Raw genomic sequence first — 24189 nt, forward strand, 5'->3', positions numbered from 1 at the left:
GAGTCAAGGGTATGAATACTTTCTGAAGGCACTGTATACCTCCGCCAAACATGTACAGCTCCTTCCTTTCTCCTCCTCCGCTAGCTCCTGCACCTCTCACTGCTCCCCTCTTCCTCTTTCACGCTCATTTACTTCTCTCCCCCCGGCTAGCCATAACTACTCCAGTCTCACATGACTGACACTGGTTCATAGAGATTTGAAGCTAAATAGACGGGAGATGATAAGAGGCTGGCAAACAATGAGGCGCTATTCAATAGAAATGGTGTACGGTTTCAAAGGTTTCCGTTTTGTCTCCATGTGTGGGGGAAAAACTATGTCTACAGAGTGAAACCAAAATAAAGACTCACTGATGAGGCTTTAATCTTGTGTCGGGAAAGGGTTATTTTCGCTATTACCCGGAGCTATATGTTGTAGAGAAGCAGGTATTTATAAGATGTTAACCAGTACACTGCTGAACCTGTCAGTTCCACTCAAGCAAGTTTATGCATAATTATGTATTGGCTACTGTACATGTATGTGCATTTTAAAATAGCTCAACATAATGGGCACGTTCCAAAGGCAGAGCTGTGTGATCGTGACACAGGCTGTAGTTAGTCAGTTGGGGTGGATCTGGTTCAGGGAATGGGGGAAAGATCAAATGTATTGGTCATACCACAGGGAAATAAAACAAAATGGACTTACTCCCCTAGCCAATCGTGATTTCATAATATTACACTTTAACAGAACTCTTTTCAGCCTCTCACATCCCTAACATATGCCCTCACGACGGCCATAAACGACAGCCCACCAATATCATTCTTCTCGCCCACTATTTTTATCCATTTACGACCCTTGAGCCGCTTTTTCAACTAAAAAGCCTCATTGTTGTATTAACCCTGGAGAGAGGGGGTGCTAGCACCAACAGAGCCAGAGAAGCCAGAGAGCCAAAGCAATGGGCTTCCAGTAGAAAAGCCACAACACAAACACAGTCTTGGCAGGGTGCGGCAAGGCAGTATTTTCCCAAAAGTGATTACCCTCTCTCCTTTTTTCCCCTCCCTCCCATGGACAAGCTGCTCCCCTGGCAGCTGTTTCTACTATGCGGATCCCCGGGCACGAGGCGGAGCAAGGGGAGCTGGTTCAGGAGCCCTGCACGTGCAAAATCGCATGGACAACTGTCAAGGCTTTTCTCTGGGAGGGCCACCCTCTCCAAAGCCCTGAAACGGAGCCTGATTAGCGCTCCACGCCAGTGTCAAAAACCTCCGGAAACCAACATTCACTCTGGAGAGGGAATCTTTGTTTGAACCACTAACGCTCAAACGCCAGGCAATGTTGTAGTAGTTTGTCCATTGTGATTTCCCAGGTGTAACTACCTCACAGCTGGTTAACTACCTCACATTACACTGAATGTATACAATGCGTGACATTGTATGTTACAGCGATCCCCATAGGTTATTGACAATGTGGACAGAGCTAAAGATCTGCTCAGCCGAGTCACAATGTGGAACTATTGTGATTAAAAGACAACATTTGATAGCCAACCGTAAAAGAAAAGCAAAATGCAGTAATACCAAGGCAAAAATGAAGTATATTGAAGTACTACATAACTAAAACACCATTATGTACAGACAAAATGTCCTGTGTACCTCGGATGAGTCAGAATTGACCAGGGGCCACCAGACAGCACACAAACAGATCCTAATCCTCTTTCGTAATTGGACACATGAGAAATGTTGTCATTGACCAATTGAGCAGATGGCAACAAGGGCGTAATCAACCATTCTACTGCACCCTGTGTCTTGCAGCGATACGCCAAAGCCAGAGATCGAGGCATTATGTATACCCCCATCCCCCATCCACCCTTCCTCATCCAAAGTTAAAAATATCTCTCCACTCCTATCAAAGGAACCTCTTCCTTTGAGACCCCCACTGAGCGCATCCACTAAGAACGCCACCCCCTCCTCGCCCATCCCATCCTCTCAGCCCCTAATGCACAGCCAATGAGATTATCCACATTGAGATAGGCCTTGAATTACTCACGTTATGACTTGATTGGCCAATAATTTGATTGGAGGCACATTTATACTTCCCCTGGTCCTCTCAGACTCCACCCTCTCTCTTTCGCTCCATCCCCCCCCCCCCCCTCAAGGCAACACTTTGCCGTCAGCTAGCTATCGGAGAGGGTGTGACCGTTTCCATGGAGATCGATGAACCACTGTATCAGGAAAAGGGCTCAGATCCAGATGCAATTTCTCACAAAGCCCTGTTTTGCTTACGGCATCTCCAGTTGTTCCCTTTTCATTCAATTGCCGCTGCTTTTGTAATCATCCATGTTCTTGCTCTTAGCGAAAGCTTGTTAGGGAATACTTTATGCCTATCGTCATGGAGAATATCAAACAAGATTACAGCTTGGAGAACCGTCCCGCTGCACCTGTAGAGCCAAGCAGAGCCAGGCCAGATGGGGAATAATGTGATGTGGTGACGGGGTGTTCATCATGAAGAAGATGAGCTCTGTGTGCAGCATCCCTGAATTCTTACTCAACCTGGCTCAAAGGGTGGAGAGGGAGTGATCGTTATTCAAGGTGGCAACGGCTCCCAACCTGCTGTCTGTGCCAAATCTTTCTTCTATGGAACGTTGGTCAGGAAACATCCCTGGATTGGCTTGGAAGACCACTCCTTGAATCTTTCTTCTGGGGAACGTCAGTCAGGCAACATCCCTGGATTGGCTTGGAAGACCGCTCCTTGAATCTTTCTTCTAGGGAACGTCGGTCAGGAAACATCCCTGGATTGGCTTGGAAGACCGCTCCTTGAATCTTTCTTCTAGGGAACGTCGGTCAGGAAACATCCCTGGATTGGCTTGGAAGACCGCTCCTTGAATCTTTCTTCTGGGGAACGTCAGTCAGGAAACATCCCTGGATTGGCTTGGGAGACTGCTCCTTGAATCTTTCTTCTAGGGAACGTCGGTCAGGAAACATCCTTGGATTGGCTTGGAAGACCGGTCTTTGAATCTTTCTTCTCTTCTAACAGTCCTAGAGAAGCACACCTTCAACAGGCCCAGGCTATCCAGTACTCGCGAAACACCAAAGTACCCTGAACTTCCTCTGATGGGTCTTGACAAGGCCGTTTGGCGAATGCACTGTACAATTCATACTCAATCTCGTAAACTGATTTGCTCGCACAACGAACTAGCAGAAGCAATGTCAAGGCCTTATGATTTCCTGCTTGAATATCATGTTAAGTAAATGTATATTATTTGAAAAGCAGATGTAAACATTGCTGTCAGACTGGCTAGGAAGAAAAAGAGGATTAACCGTTGTACGAGGCACAAACAGCCTGAAATATTTAACGGTTTAGCGTCAGATTACACAACATGGAATCTAAAGACGTGATACTTTTTGACAGATAACTTCTTAATGCATTTGAAAGTTAGCATGTTCTTCCATCAGTTATCGCAGGAGGCATCTATATGAACGTCACATCCCAGCAGACAGAGAAAGCCAGAGAGGATGCTCCTTGTGCATACATCTGTCTCTCTATCTTTGTCTCTCTCCCTCTCCCACTCTCTCATTCCCTGTAGTTGATGGCCTGTCTGGTTTTCTCTCTTGTCTTGTCTACCGTTTTCTCCATCACTTCTTCAGTTGCCAGACGCCCAAAGACTAGCCATCTGGTTTCAATCAGGTCTGCTCTGCACCAATCATAACAACACAGGGACAACACAGACATGCAGCCTGTGTAAACACAAAAACACGGAGGATCGTGACAAACACGCAACACAGAAACACTGGAGGAATCACAAATCAAATCAAATGTTATTTGTCACATACACATGGTTAGCAGATGTTAATGCGAGTGTAGCGAAATGCTTGTGCTTCTAGTTCCGACAATGCAGTAATAACCAACAAGTAATCTAACTAACAATTCCTAAACTACTGTCTTATACACAGTGTAAGGGGATAAAGAATATGTACATAAGGATATATGAATGAGTGATGGTACAGAGCAGCATAGGCAAGATACAGTAGATGGTATCGAGTACAGTATATACATATGAGATGAGTATGTAAACAAAGTGGCATAGTTAAAGTGGCTAGTGATACATGTATTACATAAGGATGCAGTCGATGATATAGAGTACAGTATATACGTATGCATATGAGATGAATAGTGTAGGGTAAGTAACATTATATAAGGTAGCATTGTTTAAAGTGGCTAGTGATATATTTACATCATTTCCCATCCATTCCCATTATTAAAGTGGCTGGAGTTGAGTCAGTGTCAGACAACTACGAAACGATATAATGACAACATCAAAACTACAAAGACAAAATATGAAGACAACCCTGAGGAGAGGATAACGCTACAGCTACTGTAAAGACAATTCTAGCTCAAAGATAAAATGAACATAGCATTAAGATTTTAGTAGATGTTGCAACACAAAGCCATTGCCTCGTTTGCAAGGCGATAACACACGGACAACAAAGAGATAACACTAAGAGAACATTGCGAAAGTACAAAGACAATGCCATGTTAACAGTGGCACAGCACAGACGCAACACAAAAATAGCACACAGACCGAACAGACACAATCAACACGATATAGGAGGAGAACACTTAGTACAGGAAGCTAGAAGCTAATGAGACATACAACAGGCGACGCACAACAGCTCTGCAGACGACCAAATATTGACACAATGCAAAGACGGAGAGAACACATGAGAACAGCAGACACAGCACACATATCGAAGACTTTATGTCATGTGAATGGATTTTTTGCTGTTGTCACCATCTCATTGAAACAAATACATGTAAATGAACACAAAGGCTATGTCCAAAAAAAACTACACAAAATACACAAGGATTTCACAAGCGCATACAGCAAAACATGCATCATCCATCCAGATCCACACAGGGCTCCAGGTTAACAGCCTCAGGGGATGTGCTGACGTACAGTATGTTATGTAAACCACCCCGGACGGCGAAATGTGGCGAGGAAGGATCACCCCGCTGAGGGTGCTAATCCCCCCCCCCCCTCATCACACACACACATACACGTATGTACACACTCATGCTAATAAGCACCACAGGAGGTTGGTGGGACCTTAATTGGGAGGACGAGCTTGTGGTAGTGGCTGGAACGGAATTAAGGGGACAGTATCAAATATATAAAACCAATGGTTTCCATGTGTTCGATGCCAATCCATTTACTCCGTTCCAGCCATTATTACGAGCCGTCCTCCCCTCAGCAGCCTCCACTGGCACACACACACACAGACACATAACCTTCCCTGTTCAATAACAAGGAGTCAGACGAGGTGCGTCTAATGGGACAGAAGGTCATTAAGGGCAGCTCCTGGGTGAGTCTGGTTTCCTGGTCGACCTTGACTTGGGGGACCTGAGAGAGTAGAGTGACTCCCTAGTAGAGTGACGTTTTCCTTATCCCCTCCGCCCCCTCCAGTGAGACAAACATTTGAAGGCTAATTCCATCCCGAAGATGCAAATTTGACATTCATTTCTCTATTCTTTTTTGTTGTTGTTGACCTTTTACCTCCCCACTCAGAGATCAGAGATTGGACAGACAGACCGCCACACACAGTGACATTCAGATGGAGGGAAAACAACTGCAGTGCCAAAGCCAGAGAGCCAGAGCCCACTACTTTCCCAGTTCTCTCTCCCTCATTAGTCTGAATAAGAGACATGGGTGTCACAGTTCCCCATCCATCAACAGTCACTAGGCAGGCCCTGGCTGATGCGTGGGCCTTTTGACATGGCCAAAGCTCTGTGCTGCTCTGTCTCAGAGTCTTCCTACAGTACAGCCCCTCACCAATATGATTGAAGTTACTGGAAATGGAAACTGTCAGTGTAATTTAACATGGCATGCCTGCACAATTCATTAGGGGCCTGCAGAGAGGGAACGAGAGAGATAGAGAGAGAGAGAGAGAGAGAGAGAGAGAGAGAGAGAGAGAGAGAGAGAGATGGTGATGGTGGCTGGGACAGATGGCCAAAAAGAAACAGACAGACAGACAGACAGAGACAGACAGACATAGTGGCAAGCCAGCGACAGCCAGAAACGGGATGAGAAAAGACAAACCCGACCGCGAGCCTCACTCCAAGCTCCTGCGTGATTAGTCTGTTGTTAATGACCAAGCACACAACACGATCGACCCTATTTGTTTGTTACCATCGGCGGCCAGTCGAAATCCTAACAGACTGTACAGCAGCGCTAACTCTTAATTACGTTGCAAGACCTTCTTAGTGTGGTAGAAATGTAAACTCACACAGACTGGAGCTCTAAGCCCCGAAAATGTAACTCTGCTACGGTGGGAGGGTACCTTAATCGTGTTACAGTTTCTAGTGAATTAAAGATAGCCTGGCTGGTGGTAGTTTCATTCGCTACTGTGTGTGCGTGTGTGTGCGTTACACAGTAAGGCCGTTGTGAGGCGGTGGATTAATGTGTGTTTAGAAAGCCAAACCTACATACAGATGTGCATGAATTACCCCTAGCAATGTTCCTTCACGCATAAATTCTATCTTATTCTCCCCATCTAATTGTACGCAGGCTAAATGCATACATTATGATAGCATAGTGCTATGAACAAAATCGCATGATGTGGCTTATTGTAGTTTATTGGATATGCCCTGTGTGTGTGAATGTGAAAATAAACTGTTTCATTGGCAGGAGAATGGCAGGGACAGGCTCGTCATTCAATGTGATTTGAAGTCCCTTAGATTTAATATAGCTCCTACTTCACTGCATGGTTAAGGTTGGCACTCGTGGTCTTTTCCTGCTGGTTCGGCCGGAGGGGAAACTCACAGTTCAGTTTGCAGGCTGTCAGGGGAAATTGCCCTCTCATGCCTCGTGAAGGATGATAGGTAGAGGAAAACGATGGCAGAGAAATCACCCCTGATAATACATGGTCAAGGGGTCATCTCCTTTAAATGTTGCGGAAACGACGAAATAGAAGGTGTCCACCACAGTGAAATGATAAGAAAATACTGTCGTAGACAGTAATATTTGATGTGTGTATGTACCGCATACATGATATTATAAATACCTCACATGCGAATTGTAGTCAGACTAAGTAATTAGCCCATTGAATGAATTATCTTTATCTGCTATTCCATAATATAAATAGCAATATGCAGAAGACTATGGTTGAGTTACAGTAATAGGCAAGGAAGAAATGTCTGAGAATGGAATTCTAAGTAGAAGTGTATTTAATTACTTGGTCAAATGAACTGATTCACATACAAGGTATTAACTTAAGTTACAAAGCATTAACAAGCATTACAAGGCATTATTCTAAGCATGGTCAGAGTGAGAGAGAGAGATTGTGCCATGGCCGATAGCTGATGGGAGAAGAGATAGAGAAAGAATCTCACCACAGCAGGCCAGGAACAAATAAGAGAGAGAGAGAGAGAGAGAGATTGTACCATGGCCGATAGCTGATGGGACAAGGGAGAGAGAAAGAATCTCACCACAGCAGGCCAGGAACAAATAAGAGAGAGAGAGAGAGATTGTGCCATGGCCGATTGCTGATGGGACAAGGGAGAGAGAAAGAATCTCACCACAGCAGGCCAGGAACAAATAAGAGAGAGAGAGCAACCATCTGAGAGGTTTGGATCCAAAACCGGCGTTGTTTCTCAGAGGTGTGACAGCGGGGATTGGCAAGACCAACACAGAGAAAGAAGAGCAGGTCTGCTCTACATGGTCAGGAAGTCTTCTCCTCTCCTTTAAAATTGTGTTGATATGCCAATGTCCACCAACCACACAGAATACTAAGAAGAGTGTCGGTTGGGGATCATGAAACCTCCGGTGATAAGACTGTCTATGAGCAAGCTGTTAGTGGAGCGTAGATTTAAACATAATCTATAATGTGTGTCGTCAGGGCCGTGCATGATGGCAGAGAGGGGAGACAAGGGAGGGGTAGGGAGGAGGGCCGGAGATTGCTGGCATTGATGAATCTAATCCCAGAGTTAATTGGTATGACTGATGAAGACAAATTGAAATGGGGTGGCTGAATCAGTGGTTTGCACGGAAGGAAGGAAGGGCTGGGAGAGCTTAGAGCTCTCCTGCAAGCCCACAACATATTCCACCAAAGAAACAAACACACACGTGTGTGTGTGTGTGTGTGTGTGTGTGTGTGTGTGTGTGTGTGTGTGTGTGTGTGTGTGTACACACTGAAACACATTCACATAGCATGACAGGTAATCAGGGAAAGAGAGAGCCCATGTCGTAAGCCATTTTGTCAGACATAAGCAACTTATGTTGCTAAGTACATTGCTGTTCCACGATATAGATGTGGAATCTACAGATTAGGCCTCTACACTGTAGGTAGAACTGCTAACCACATGAAGTCATAGCCGAAAATACACCGATTTTCAACACTATCCAGCTATGCCCTGCATGGCTTCAATGTAAGACATGTTCTGGGCATAACTGTTCTTTCGCTGACCAAATGGGTAAACTAGTGCAACGTGCTCCTTCACCTGGCTATCTATCTGTGATGGTGGAATCAGGGTCCTTTGAAAAGGCTCTCCCTCGGCCTGTTAATGGACGCAGATCAATTGAGGGAGACAGGGAGCGACTTGGCACAGTTGCCACATCAAAGGGACTCTAATAACGGCACACTGTGGCCATTATTGAGTCTGAAAAGCCGTATTTATATTTATTTATATTCGCTTCAAAGCGAAGCAACGGCAACATCGAACGTATTGAGACTGAAGGCCTTCGCTTCATTTGAAATGGACTCATTTGAGCTCAGGGCCACTGCTAGGCAATTTGGTAACCAAACAGAGAGCTATTCACAAATAAAGCCCCAATTTCTACCTTAATTGGAATGTTACTGTCTGCGTTTGTATTGCCTATTGAGCGCCATTCAAACTACAGACAGGATTGTATAATGACAGACACTCTAACAGAAATCCCGTACCAGTTCAAAGTCGCTTTGTGCTAACAGTGTTGGGATGGCGATGTGTGTCAATGTCCATTAAAAGTTGCTGTGACTTTCTCTCCCCTAGAGGGAGGGTGGCAGACCAGACACTCTCTCCACACTCTCTCCCTCTGATAAGTTTGTAACTTTGTTCATTAATGCTGGCCTGTCTCCGGATGCAGCCGGCTGTCTGTTGTGACACTGTCTCTGCCAGATCTCCCTCTCCCCCTCCACATCTCTCACTCTTTTTCTCTTTCTCCCCTTCTCTCTTCCCTCTCTCTCTCTCTCTCTCTCTCTCTCTCTGCATGTCTTCACGCTGCTCGGTGAAATAATTTACCACATGCCGCGCTCCTCCAGATGATTGAAGCATAATTAGAGTGCCGAAACGGTGCGAGCCAATGGCGGGGCGCGGGACTGAGAGCTAGTCAGATGGTCCGTCTCACTCGTGCTGGCTTTGCCCTTCAAAAGTATCAGTACGGGGAGGGAGGGCGAGAGGCGCGTTGCAGCTCAGCTGCGTTGATGCCGACGCGCTGCTGCATGCGGCGTCTATGCACATTATGCATTTGGAGAGGGAAAGAGAGGAATATACATGTGTAGGGGAACCTAGGGGGACTTTACCTCCTGTACGCTCAGTGATGCTGTCATACTGTCAACTAGGGGACGAACGGGTTGATAAGGAGACAAGACAACACACCATGACAGAGGCATGAAGTATGCACAAAACATGCTGTTGTTTGTACATCTATACGTGTATTCAAAGACAGCCAGACAAATATTGGAGAGGAGGCCCTGGAAAACGGCTGTACTAGGCAACACCATAATCTCTACGACAACACCGGTCTCGATGGCAACCACACTAAGCCTGGAAATGTGTTGATCATTACTACTTTCTGGCTGACACCATATGCTTTATGAAAAACACAGCTCTCACACAGCTCGCAATGTCTTGCTGAACTGGAATAACACAACCCGGCTGCTGAGTCTGCACCGGTATCCTCTAGCCCCCCAATTATCTTTTCTTTCTGAATAGATTCCCACAGCCTGAAAAGAAGCCAAAGTTGACCTCAGCCTAAGGTGCAGCGCAGCTATATTAAGCTAGCCCAGCAACTCTCAGCCACAGCAACAATGGCGTCAGCCATCCGTTTGATTGCAGTCCAGAGGTCACCCTTCGTCTCGTTGAACTGTAAAGGGGCGTCAGTGCAGGAACTGTGTCAAAGAAGTCACCCTTAAAGGATAATAGGGTAATAATGAAAATCATACCACCGCTGACTGCCCAGACCACCCACAGGGAGCTTCCTCGCTGTTTGTATGAATATAAATGCAATATTGACAAGGAAATTTCCCCTGAGAGATAGGAACGTCAATCTCCGTTATTCTACGTGCAGTGGGCTTTTGCCCTGACCGAGGCCCAAACATTACCGTAACAACTCCATGGGCCATTAAATGCCCGGATGGCGAACAGAGACGGCTGCCTGATGGGCCGGAGCTGAGCGTTGCCTAAACGTTTGGGTTTCATTTCACGGAGGCGCTCTAATGGCGTTTTTGGCGTATTTCCCCCCTCACTCTAATGTGGACAGGAAGTGAAGGGCAAGTGGAGGCAGAAAGGGTAAACAGCCCAGAGGTAGAGAGGGTAAACCTGTTCCTGAATGTTACATGTCAACAACCTTAATAACCCTCCATATCCAAATGAACCATAGGCTCTCATTTTGGGCCTCTGCTATTACTGGAGAATAAACATGGCAATGTTAACGCTGCAGGCAGTGAATTTAGGTTGAATACAGGGTGAATCTAAATATATATATGAATTCAAGGGAGTGTGTAGTGTGTCCGTGTGATGTTGGGGATCCTGTGGCTAATCTGGGCTGGTTCAGGCAGCTTTGGCGAGGGAAAGAAAGAGAGCGAGAGACAGAGAGACAGAGAGAAAGGGAGAGCTTTGTTTTCATTGCGGCAACCATAAGACAAACAACGACAAAGGTAGGGAGATCATTTGCATAAAGACTGGGTTGTTGTCTGAGAGCTAGCAGCTGTCAGGTGGAATTGCTTCTCCGACACTGACACCACAATCGAGGGCTCTCACCCCATAATTCAGTGTGATTGGCTCAAGGGGAAAATGGCAGCCTGCGGGGAGTTGAGGAGGAGAGCTCTTTGACAGGTTTGCATCGGCGATGGGAGACACGGACCGTTTACTTGTTATCCCTGTGTCTCTTTTTAGCATCTGTCTTCACGCAGGGAGAAAAAGCGTTCCGCACACAGTGACACGGCGAATGAAGTCTTCAGCAAGGTGTGAGGGCCCCTCCCTCCCCCACCCCACTCCACTGATGAACACACAGGCGCACGCACACATACTCTCGCCCAAGCTGCTTCTTTGTTGGTGACTGACAGCGAGGGAGCCACAAGGAAGTGTCCGTCAGGTACCTTCATTATGGTTCTCATCCTCCCTCATGCTGTCACAGTCGCCACCGGGGAGGAGGAAATAAAAGGAGACCAATGCTTCCTTGGTATTACCAATTCCGAGGGGGACATCCAGACAAAGGAAGGAGGAGGAAGAGGAAATAAAGAACCATTTCTCTTCCCTCCCTCGCAGCTGTGTTTAAAATAAGGCCCCTTAATAAAAGCCTTTTAATGGCACTGCGGCGAAAAGAAGGAGGGGCTTGATTACTCGGACGGCCTCCGGCTCTGATTCGCAACTCCGTTTGTGACTTTGTCGCGGGAGATCCACGTGACAAAACGGAGCCTTGGGAAGGGGAGAATGATGAGAACGAGCCCCAGCATGACCGTGTTCAGTCATCGGGGAGGCAGCCGTCGCCACAGTGATTTACACCTGCAGGATGTGATGGTGATGCTCACCTGGGTTCCTGTTTGATGCCTATGGGGGAACCGGTAGATGTTTCAAAGTCACAGTTACAGATAGGCAACGTTAATTATGGATGGGACTAAATTGCGCTCGTTTGAATGTATGGCAGGCGAACACATGGTAGACAGGAATGTGTTTAGGCGTGTGCGTGGCTATGTGTTTGTGTGGGAAAGAGACAACTAGCGAGAGATAGAGAGCAAGTAGAAGAGCGAGTGAGTAGACAGAGATACAGAGAGAGTCAATAAAAAGCAAAGGACCCCTTAATGTCTCTCAGATGTAGGATAAAAAGACAGGAGTAAAGTCATGTGGGGGGAAACCCCCTCCCACTACCCACAAAACACTGTTTAAAAGGTCAGCTGGGAATGTTGATTGACAAAAGAAAGCAATACAAAGAAAAGGCTTTCAATTAAATTGGGAAAGAGCAAAGACCCTAATCTCTATTCTCTGTGTGTGGCCTCTTATGAATATTAGAGGAAGGACAGACATTTTGTGAAGAGAGGAAATGAGTAAATTGTGCATTTGAGAGATGGCATACTTGAGCACCTAGCAGGATATCATCTCTCCTAGCTGCTCCCATTACTTTCCACCACAATCACGGGGGTATAATCTTCATCGTAATTTCTGGCATCGTCATCCTGACCATGATCATTATTGGAATTGTGAATAAAAATGGAAATATCTCTCTCATCTTCCTCCTCATCCTCACCACAGTTCTAATCAGCACCAATGCCAGCATCATCAGTACAAGTGAAAAGTCTGATTTAAATGTTCAATTAAGCCTCTAGCTAGCTGGCCTTATGGTATGGTATTTACTGTCTCAAGCTGTGGAGCTCACTGGGGTCTCTCATGTTCCAGCTCCTCTCATCTGCTTCCACTTTCACACAATCATATCAAAGAGCACCTGACAGGCGGCTATGCACACTAGAACCAGAGCACAGTCTAATTGACACAGTGTCCACCACAGGGCACCAGCAGCAGGAGAAAGCATGTACGCACGCAGGCACGCAGGCGCGCGCGCACGCACGCACGCACACACACACACACACACACACACACACACACACACACACACACACACACACACACACACACACACACACACACACACACACACACACACACACACACACACACACACACACACACACACACACACACACACACACACATAATGGTGCTGAACTGTATATGGCCACAGCCCTGCCCGTCATACACTGTGTAGTAGTTAGGGAAGAGATGGGAGACAGAGCCATTGGAAACATAAAACATATTTAAACTCCCCTTCTACAGGCTAGAGTGGCCTCCCACCAACTCACACACATTACCACACCACGGTCTGTTTCTGGGTCTGTATCTGGATAGGGGTCTGGGGATTCTCTCCAAGACCATGCAACTTTAAATATTTTTATATTGTAGTGTATGCAATGGGTGTAAGTCATCGAAGGACGCTAACATTCTAACAGCTCCTTACCTTGGCTATTTGAGCCTATCTTATATTAGCCCATAGAGCAACGATGCTAACGTGCTAACAGTTCTTACTTTAGCTATTTGAGCCTGTCTTATATTAGCCTATAGAGCAACGATGCTAACGGGCTAACAGTTCTTACCTTAGCCATTTGAGCCTGTCTTATATTAGCCTACTGAGCAACGATGCTAACGTGCTAACAGTTCTTACCTTAGCCATTTGAGCCTGTCTCATATTAGCCTACTGAGCAACGATGCTAACGTGCTAACAGTTCTTACCTTAGCCATTTGAGCCTGTCTCATATTAGCCTACTGAGCAACGATGCTAACGTGCTAACAGTTCTTACCTTAGCCATTTGAGCCTGTCTCATATTAGCCCACTGAGCAACGATGCTAATGTGCTAACAGTTCTTACCTTAGCCATTTGAGCCTGCACCCCGGTGGCTTTGAGAGACGACACCGCCTTTTGTGCTGCAGCTGGGCTATCAAAGTCCACGAAGCCATATCCTGAAGAGAAAGAGAGAAGGAGAGAATGATGAAAAATTCAGGTGGAGTGAGACGAAGAGAGAGAATGACAGGCTTTGGTAATTGTAGCAGTAATAGGTGGGTAATATGACAACAGAGGCTGCCAGTTTTCATATCTTGTGAGCACTACATGGCTTGATAGTTAGCGGCTCTGACGTTCATATGGGGATGCTTAGGAATGCTAATTAGCCATAACAAACTCAAGCCAATGTATTTTATAGTCCTAGGCTACATTATACAATGCTGAATATACTCTGAGTACACCAAACATTAAGAAAACCTGCTCTTTCCATGACATAGACTGACCAGGTGAATCCAGGTGAAAGATATGACCCCTTATTGATGTTATTGGTAAAATCCACTTCAATCAGTGTAGATGAAGGGGAGACGGGTTAAATACACATTTTTAAGCTGTGAGTCAATTGAGACATGGATTATGTATGTGTGCCATTCAGAGGTTGAACGGGCAAGACAAAAAACGTAAGTGCATTTGAACGGGATACGGTAGTAGGTGCCAGGCGCACCATTTGTGTCAAGAACTGCAATGCTGATGGGTTTTTCATGCTCAACAGACCCCCCCCCCCCCGGTTGAGCTAACGTAGGTTAATGCGATTAGCTTGAGGTTCTAAATAACAAACAAAAATCCCAGGACATAGACATATCTGACATGGGCAGAAAGTTGACATTTTTGTAAATCTTACTGCACTGTCCAATTTACAGTAGCTATTACAGTGAAATAATACCATGCTACTGTTTGAGGAGAGTGTACAATTATGAACTTGAAAATGTATTAATAAACAAATTAGGCACATTTGGGCAGTCTTGATACAACACTTTGAAGAGCAATGCAATGGTTCATTGGATCAGTCTACAACTTTGCACATGCACTGCTGCCATCTAGTGGCAAAAATCTATATTGCGCCTGGGCTGGAATAATACATTATGGCCTTTCACTTGCATTTCAAAGATGATGGTACATGATGGTTTCCACAAACTTCAAAGTGTTTCCTTTCAAATGGTATCAAGAATATGCATATCCTTGCTTCAGGTCCTGAGCTACAGCCAGTTAGATTTGGGTATGTCATTGGAAAAAAATGGGGTTGGATCCTTAAGAGGATACAATGCTGAATATACACCTGTATTTTAGAGTCCTAGGCTGCATTATACAATGCTGAATATATAGTGTGTTTTATAGTCCTAGGCCACATGTTACAATGCTGTATTCTATAGTAAATGTTTTAAGCTCATTTTCCAACAAAACTAAAATAATCACAACAATGCACAGATAAAGTATTCACCAACATTCCAATTGTTTTTTTCCTTCTAACACCAGGAATCCCCCTCAAAACGGAAAACCCTTCAGCCCCTTGATATTTGAAGAGGCTGACGTTGGCCATCACGCTCCTCACACAGCCATTTCACTTCGCAGTGCTCTTAATTCTCTGTCCGGCAACAAACCTCTCAAAGGTTTGAAGGCATCGTACCAGGGCCTTCATTCGTTCCCTCGTCTCTCCCACGCCCTCTGGAAATTCATCAGTGGTGAAAAGACGAGAATGAATCTGCAGCGGTGATTTATGAGTTATTGTGATCCCGACATTCCCAGGGATGTATCAGCGGCGGGGTCGCGTCGGTGTTAATTAAAATGTGGTTCCAGATTAAAAGCAGTCAATGGTGGCCTCTGGTCCACTGTTTCACAAGGAAAGTGTAATTAGAAGGGGATAATGGGGGGAGCCGGGCCGAGCTGGTGTGGCTCCGCTTTACACACTGTTTCACACACACACACACATGGGCGAGCACACAGAAACACACACACACTCAAACACACCGACGTGTGTGTGGAGTTTCCTGCATTCGATAGAGGTAAAGGAGCGTGAAATAAAGGCAAAATCATAACCTGTGGTAGAACGGAATTGAGCGCCCTTCTGATTAACAACAGGAAGGTAAAAGGAAGGAAAACTGACAAATGTTAATTAGGAAACACTACAGTGAGGTGAAAGAGCTGGAGGTGAAATAAGGTTGAATTAAATCCTATTGCCAAAACAGATCGGATGGTTCTACCTAGCTGAGACGCAGTTAACCAGCTCATAAATATAATATTGAAGAGGTGAATGGTGAAGTATAAAAAGGAATGTTCAGTGGAAGAGGAACACGAAAGGGGTTTGAGAAACAAGACTGTTGACCTACATTCAGCAGAGGTAGGAGAGTACTGGTTCCTCAGAGCAGGGATTACCTGTACGGCACTGGGAAGTCACTGTGGTCGGCTCCATGCAGAGACCAAGGGCAAAAGGCCACAGCACTACGGCGCGACCTCAAAAGACCCGTGAATACCAAACACAATTCCTGACAGAGAGAGTTCAACTGAACCCAGTTGCAGGAGTCAGGAGAGGTTGTCAATGACTGGACTTACAGTATGTGTGTCAAACATGGTACAGCACAGGCAGTATTGTACTGGGGAGCCAACGTGCAAGCGTGTCTGTGTGGCTGCCATGAGAGTCATTCGGAAAGTACAAAACACTCTCTTCTAAGATGCTGGGAATACATCAGGGTCAGCAGACAACCTTTCACTCAATTCAAGCGTTTAAAAAAGATATATCACACACAAACTGCACTCCACATGTTGTTATGAGGCAAATAGGAGGAGGTGCAGTACAATATTTCTAATGATGGTTGTCTGGAATTACACCCATGGTGAGGGAATGGAGGAAGGCATCGCTTTGAAGTCGCAAACACATCCTGGTGGTACGCAAACAAAAAATCTATACCTGTCACTAAGAGCCGGCTCGACATGATGGAGTAGACGCGCCACGTCTGATACACAGCACATCCACAGCAGAAACAAATGTAAGCAGAATAAAGAGAAACATGAACTGTCTTATCGCATTTCCTGGGCCTGGTCTAACTGCTGCTGTCGAAATAAAGACAGAATTGCCGGTTAGGATGGTGAAGCCTAGACGCTCTGCAGAGCGCTGCCAGAGCCCAAGGCCCCTATGAAACGCAATGCACTTTAGGCTAGACCGCAAATGCTAACCTACATTGCTACAATATCCTGAAAACAGATAAAGGACTTATTACAATGCACATATCAATGTATCAATCATGCATGCATCATTCATGCATTCCGCTATCAAATTATGTTAATCTTAATTACATCGGGGGAAATTTGCATATTTTAACTGCATAATAGTCTGGATCGTTTGGGCCCCCCCCCACCCTCCTAAATTGAAATTCCCATTTTGATACAGTATTTCCATTTCCATATTCTGCTAGCTCTAATGATCCTGTTTTGCATTGCATACTACTTTACAATAATACCATCAGCATGAATAATGGTTCAGTCACATGTTGGCAGAATTACAATAGTTACATGTAATCGCTTACATCCATGTGAGTCATCAAGGAGGCAGAGCAGCTGATGCACACATTGTTAATTACCGCGGTTACACACGTTAATGATTATCGAGAGCACTTGCATGCTGTAATAGAGGATATACATGCAGCCACTCTAAACAATATTCATGCTGCTTTACATAGTGTCATAGAATTGCAGTATTCCAAAAATGTGACACGACAGTCCAACGGGGGCAGATGACGTTTGTTCTTACTTCACAGTAGGGCCAAATAACTATTTCATTGTATTAAGTCCTTTAATAAGGCTCCTGAACAGCTAATCAAATGTCTACCCAGACAAATGTCTACCCCCCCCCCCCCCATTGTATGTTGCAGCTACTCTCTGTTTATTATCTATGCACAGTCACTTTAACTCTACCTACACGTACATATTACCTAAATTACCTCAACTAACCGGTGCCCCCACACATTGACTCTGTACCGGTACCCCCCTGTATAATGCCTTACTATTGTTATTTTACTGCTGCTCTTTAATTATTAGTTACTTTTATTTTTTACTTATCTATTTTTTACTTAACACTTATTTTTCTTAAAACTGCATTATTGATAAGTAAGCATTTCACTGTAAGGTCTACACTTGATTTGATATAGGGAGAAAGACAGGATAATTTCTGGCTGGCCATGATTGGCTGAGAGGAGGGGTTGACCATGCTGATAGTTGGCCATGCTTTCACATGTTAATTCTTAAGAGGGTGTGAACGATGCTGAATGGGCGTAAACAAAGAAGAGCTCTCTAGCACTCAAAATATTTCAAGGGCATTTCTCCTGCTTGTCTCTGATGTGGGATAACACGTTTATCATATTTTAAAATCTCTAGTGACTACCCATCTCGCATGCGGGAGCGTAATCATCGACTGACACTAATTAGCATAACGCAACGGACATAAATATTCCTAGAAAATATTCATATTCATGAAAATCACAAGTGAAATATTTTGAGACACAGCTTAGCCTTTTGTTAATCACCCTGTCATCTCAGATTTTCAAAATATGCTTTACAGCCAAAGCTAGACAAGCATTTGTGTAAATTTATCGATAGCCTAGCATAGCATTTTGTCCAGCTAGCAGCAGGTAACTTGGTCACGGAAATCAGAAAAGCAATCAAATTAAATTGTTTACCTTTGATGAGCTTTGGATGTTTTCACTCACGAGACTCCCAGTTAGATAGCCAATGTTTCTTTTTTCCAAAAAGATTATTTTTGTAGGCAAAATAGCTCCATTTGTTCTTCACGTTTGGCTGAGAAATCGCCCAGAAATTGCAGTCACGAAAACTCCGAAAAATATTCCAAATTAGCTCCATAATATCGACAGAAACATGGCAAACGTTGTTTATAATCAATCCTCAAGGTGTTTTTCAAATATCTATTCGATAATATATCCGCCGGGACAATTAGTTTTTCAGTAGGACCAATTGGAATAATGTCCACCTCTATATTTTACGCGAGAGTCACTCTGGGAGCGATCAGGTGACTACTTGCGCAATGTAGCCCCTTACGGGTATTCTTCAACATAAATGCGTAAAACTACTTCACATTGCTGTAGACACCTTCAGGAATACGGAGAAAGAGTAATCTGGTTGATAGCCCATTCACTGCTCAATAGGGATGCATTGGAACGCAGCGCTTTCAAAACATGAGGCACTTCCGGATTGGATTTTTCTCAGGCTTTCGCCTGCAACATCAGTTCTGTTATACTCACAGACAATATTTTTACAGTTTTGGAAACTTCAGATTGTTTTCTATCCTAAGCTGTCAATTATATGCATATTCTAGCATCTTGTCTTGACAAAATATCCCGATTACTACGGGAACGTTATTTTTCCAAAAATGAAAATACTGCCCCCTAGACAAGCAGGATAACCTTACCATGCTTTCTCCAATCACAGTGTATGATATACCATTTTGGAGCTCTGAAACAAAGAAGAGCTCTCTAGCACTCAAAATCTTTCAAGGGCATTTCTCCTGCTTGTCTCCGATGTGGGATAACACGTTTATCATCTTTTAAAGCAGGGTAACCTTACCATGCTTCCTCCAATCACAGTGTATGATATACCATTTTGGAGCTCTGAATTTTTGTAATCTGTAAAAAAAACAAAAAACATTTCAGATTATTCTAAATAAACCAAATGATTTAATTCAATTCAAAAGACTTTATTGGCATGGAAAGTGTGAACGCATTGGCAAAGCAAACATACACTGAGCGTACAAAACTTTAAGAGCACCTTCCTAATGTTGAGCTGGATGGCATTCTGGGCTAGCTGTGTGTGTGTTTGTGCCTATGTATGTGTTTGTCTGTGTGTGGCTAGCTGCAGCCAAGGCCGGGTTGGTTGGTCCCGCTCCAAACCCAGATGAGAGGATCCTAGCTTGGCTCTGCATTCCTCCTCATTTATCCTCCTGGACTGGAGGAGTGACTGGAGATAAATAAAATAAAGACTCCAAGAACCCGTCCGTGCACTACCAAACCAGCTGTGTGTGTGTGTGTGTGTGTTTATGTGTGTGTGTGTGTGTGTGTGTGTGTATGTGTGCACGCTTGTGTGTCCAAACTGAGGCAGAATAAATATATCTTGGTTGAGGGATCATTCGGAGGGAAAGAAAATGTAATGTCATGTATAAAAATGTTATCTTTGGGTTGGAGACCTCTGACCACATCAGTCCCATCAGGGTGTAACAGCACAGTGAGTTGACAATTCACACGACACCACTTCCCCCTCGCAAACACACTGGTAGGACAGACGTGTTTTCATCTGGGTTTCTCTGCAAACACACACAAACCCAACCCGCACGCACGCTGCTCATAGCAACACACCCATGCATGTGTACACGTACAGTACGTGTGTGTACCATACAGACCAGAACATGCAGCTATTACACATTCATTTACCGTTCACAGATTCAATGTCAACTTGTCAGCCTAACGTTCGAGGACAATATCCCATTTTTCCCTCAAATAATTCTTATGGAGCGTTCTTTTATGTGAGACACTACAGGCGAGATAGTGGTACAGGCAATTCACTTATCAACCCTGCAACGTGGATTTATGGGGGATTCATCTCTCACTGATGCACCGTATTGGCTTCATTGTATTTCTTGTCATTTTCTCCCAGGTATAAAAGTGTCCTTGTCTGCGTCCCAAATGGCCCCCTCTATTCCTAGTGCACTACTTTTAAACAAAGCCCTATGGGCCCTGGTGAGCCATATGGGCCCTGGTCAAAAGCAGTGCACTATACAGGGAATATAGTGCCATTTGAGACTTAGCTCTTGTCTGTGAGCTGTAGTGCCCTGCTGAGGACAAAGTGCCAGGGCCAAGGGGACACGGAGAGCACAGCTCACTGGCACCATACATTACAGACTGTGGACTCTTGTCAGGAACGACCTCATACTGTTCCAGAACACCTGCAGTATCTACTGTACTGTGCAGTAATAGCCTTGGGTACAGACACTACGGACTGGTTTCCCAGATACAGACAGACTAAGCCAGTCCTGGACTAAAAAGCATTTTCAACGGAGATTCTATAGAGCATGCTTTTTAGTTCAAGGCTAGGAAACAAGCCCTATGGGTTTCAACCCATAATGGATTAACTGGGTATGGGCCTCTACCTGGGGTAGTAGAGCTGCATAATGGCATGTCACTCATCATCTGATCAATAACCTTCTGCCTCCCTTAGCTGCAGGCGCTGTCCATTGATCTTCTGTCTGTCTGCACCACTTTTACTGTAGCAGAACTAAATGTTACTGTAAAGCACTGATTATTGTAGAACTGTTACATTTCAGTGCAGCAGAGCAGGAAATCAACCAGGTGGTGTAGATATGAGATTATCATCTTGACTATTCAAATACTGAAGTATTTTCATATCTGGGCTTTAGTTAATCCTTCCTTCCTTCCTTCTCTCTATCCCTCGCCTTCCTATCAATGCCCAGGGGTAACGTATAGTACAACAACATACAGTCCAGCTGCCGTAGTATTTCACTCAAATTCTCATCATCAATCAAAACAAGTAACTGTGTGTGTAAGTTACAGTCATTCCGAAACCAACATTCCCGTGCACAGTTGATTTAATCGATAAGCAGTTGACATTATTTTGTATCAATAATTAAGAATTATGAGGGCTTATTCACCGAAAGCCTGCTATCATAAATGTTCCGTTATGATTTGTGGACTCATAAAGCTATCTACTGTATATTGGGCTAAGATGTTACTTCAATACCCAGTTACTAAGAGAGACAGCTCGGGTTTGAAAATCTCTCAGTTCACAGTGTTTAAATTAAGCTCCATTTAGATGAGAGAGAATTACAAATGCGCCAGTCTTGACTAAATGGCTAGCCTAATTTTAAGAGAGCCCAAACCAGCTTTCAAAATTCTCATTTGCTCATTTTAAGAACACCTCTCAGAGCCAACTGGTGTTAATTGATCTGAGTGGGCAGAATATTGCTAGTGAGAAAATATCCTAAACGCGCAGCAGTGTTGTGTTTGGGACCACCTAAAACGAGACTGATTCAAGACCAAGACCGGAGGAGTGGTCAAAACCGAGACCAGAAAAACGTGAGTCCAGTTCAAGACCATGTTGTAATTTAGTCAAATCAGCACCATAATGAGAGTTCAAAATGTCCAGTATTTCTGTGTTCATATTTCAGAACAACATGTGGAGTCTTTAGACATTCAGAATAGTGAATAAAGGCATGTTGAGGGACAATAGAAATGATTACTAACCCAAACACAGTGGAAAACAATGGGCGTACTATACCTTCAGAGAAAGGCTAAGGATTTACAAAATAATGATTATAATAATAATGATATTATTATTGTTCTGATTGAATCTCTTCAGTTTTTGTTGGAAAGGAAAGGGTTAACACTGATTAGAAAAAAAAGATCCAATCAGGATTTTTCTTTGCCGGTCTCTGGGGGAAAAAAATCGATCTAGCTAAATCAGCCATTGGCTAGGCCATCAGAAGCTCGATAAATGATTTTGGAGTGACAGTGGAATCAACCAAATAAATTTTGACTTAATGGGTGGGACCGTTTTTACAAAAACTAATGAAAACTTGGTTTCTGAGAAATAGTGAGCAGTAGTTTTTCCAGGGTCTAGCTAGCTCGCTTTTGTTGTCGGCTAGTTTGCAGTGGCTGTTGTTTTTCATCTCTCCCGAGCCCGTATGGGAGTTGTAGCGATGAGACAAGATAGTAATTACTAACAATTGGATACCACGAAATTGGGGAGAAAAGGGGGTAAAATAAAATTAAAATAAGAGTATGCGAGCAAGGAGTCCTAAAAACCTGACTCAGTTACACCAGCTCTGTCAGGAGGAATGGGCCAAAATTCATCCAAATTATTGTGGGAAGCTTGTGGAAAGCTGCCCAAAACGTTTGACCCAAGTTAAACAATTTAAAGGCAATGGTACCAAATACTAATTGAGTGTATGTAAACTTCTGACCCACTGGGAATGTGATGAAAAAATAAAAGCTGAAATAAATCATTATCTCTACTATTATTCTGACATTTCACATTCTTAAAATAAAGTGGTGATCCTACCTGACCTAAAACAGGGAATTTTTACTAGGATTTAATGTCAGGAATTGTGAAACACTTGAGTTAAATGTATTTGGCTAAGGTGTATGTAAACTTCTGACTTCAACTGTATATAAGTGCTTGCCTTAGTTAGCATTTTACTGGTAGATTTCAAAAGTTGAAAGGTCTTTCCTACCCTACCGGCTACTGATGTAATTCTTCTGTGAGCTGCTCCAAAACACTCTTGCTGCCTGCAGATGCTATTAGGCTAAAACTAGGCTGTGTGCATGTGAGTATATTTCACATGATTTGCGATTGTGTTGGCTACTTTCTGCATGATGTCTCTATTGTACTGCATAATTGATAAGTCGTATACCTCCACTACACTACTTTGATAAGCATCAGTATGGGCACCCGAGTGGGGCAGCGGTCTAAGGCACTGCATCTCAGTGCTAGAGGTGTTACTACAGACACCCTGGTTTGAATCCAGGCTGTATCACAATCGTCCGTGATTGGTAGTCCCATAGGGCGGCACACAATTGGCCCAGCATCATCTGGGTTTGGCCTGTGTAGACCATCATTGTAAATAAAGAAATAAGAGTTTGTTCTTAACTGGCTTGCCTAATTCAAGGTCAAATAACTGGCTTGCCTAATTAAATCCAGGTCAAATAACTGGCTTGCCTAATTTAATCCAGGTCAAATAACTGGCTTGCCTAATTAAATCCAGGTCAAATAACTGGCTTGCCTAATTAAATCCAGGTCAAATAACTGGCTTGCCTAATTAAATCCAGGTCAAATAAACCATTTTCAGGGATGAAGAAGTACGCCATGCCCACTGAAAAAAACGGTGTATGTTCTCCACTGGCCCTTTGTGTTTTACAAAACTGGACTACATGAGTGAGCTGGTATTACGTTTCCTGTCCGTTCAGAATCACAAACCTGTCACACACTGGAGGCCTATAGGTTTGCCACTGTGTAACATGTCGATAATACATATAAGGGCTGTTAAAATATAACTGTTTTAAGAAAGGAATGTGTATATTTGGCCTGGCGAAGCGGTTTTATGGAAGCTGATAATTATGATTTTTTTACTCCGCTGGTCTCGGGAAAGAATGAGGAGGACACCGAGACAAGACCGAGACACTCAATATGTGGTCTCGAGACCAAGACCAGTCTGGAGTACTACAAAACTGACGCCCAGCAAACCTGGTCTCCATTCAGATGTGTAATTGTTTACGCCACTCAGTTACACGGTAATACACAGTAATTACATTATCTTGTTAGCTTAGCTTAATAGCGTAACCCAGATGTGTTGGGTGCATCATCTGAAGAGCTCTTGAGAAGGAGGGGGGCAGAGACCTGCAAGGTGTTCATTACTTGTCAAAAGGTTGTTGAAGGTAGACTCAGCTAAATTACGTTGTCACAAGCAACACCACAGATAGAGATGAGCGAGATGCAACCCTTTGCTTTCACAGTCACACACAGTACCTGTGCAAGTGCACAAGCTCGCTTCACGCTGCTAGAGCCTGTTA

The 24189-nt window shown here is 44.2% G+C and overlaps 1 protein-coding gene across 3 annotated transcripts in view; it reads right to left on the minus strand.

Annotated features, from left to right (window-relative positions):
• LOC135552400 (RNA-binding motif, single-stranded-interacting protein 3-like) overlaps positions 1–24189 on the minus strand; it is a 250210-nt gene that overhangs the window by 143470 nt on the left and 82551 nt on the right. For all 3 annotated transcript variants that reach the window (XM_064983986.1, XM_064983984.1, XM_064983985.1), the window contains one exon: positions 13640–13731. In XM_064983986.1, the coding sequence (XP_064840058.1) occupies positions 13640–13731 (92 nt within the window). The remainder of the gene's footprint in view (positions 1–13639; positions 13732–24189) is intronic.

This window comes from Oncorhynchus masou, chromosome 13 (genome assembly GCF_036934945.1).
Source record: "Oncorhynchus masou masou isolate Uvic2021 chromosome 13, UVic_Omas_1.1, whole genome shotgun sequence".
NCBI lineage: Eukaryota > Metazoa > Chordata > Actinopteri > Salmoniformes > Salmonidae > Oncorhynchus > Oncorhynchus masou.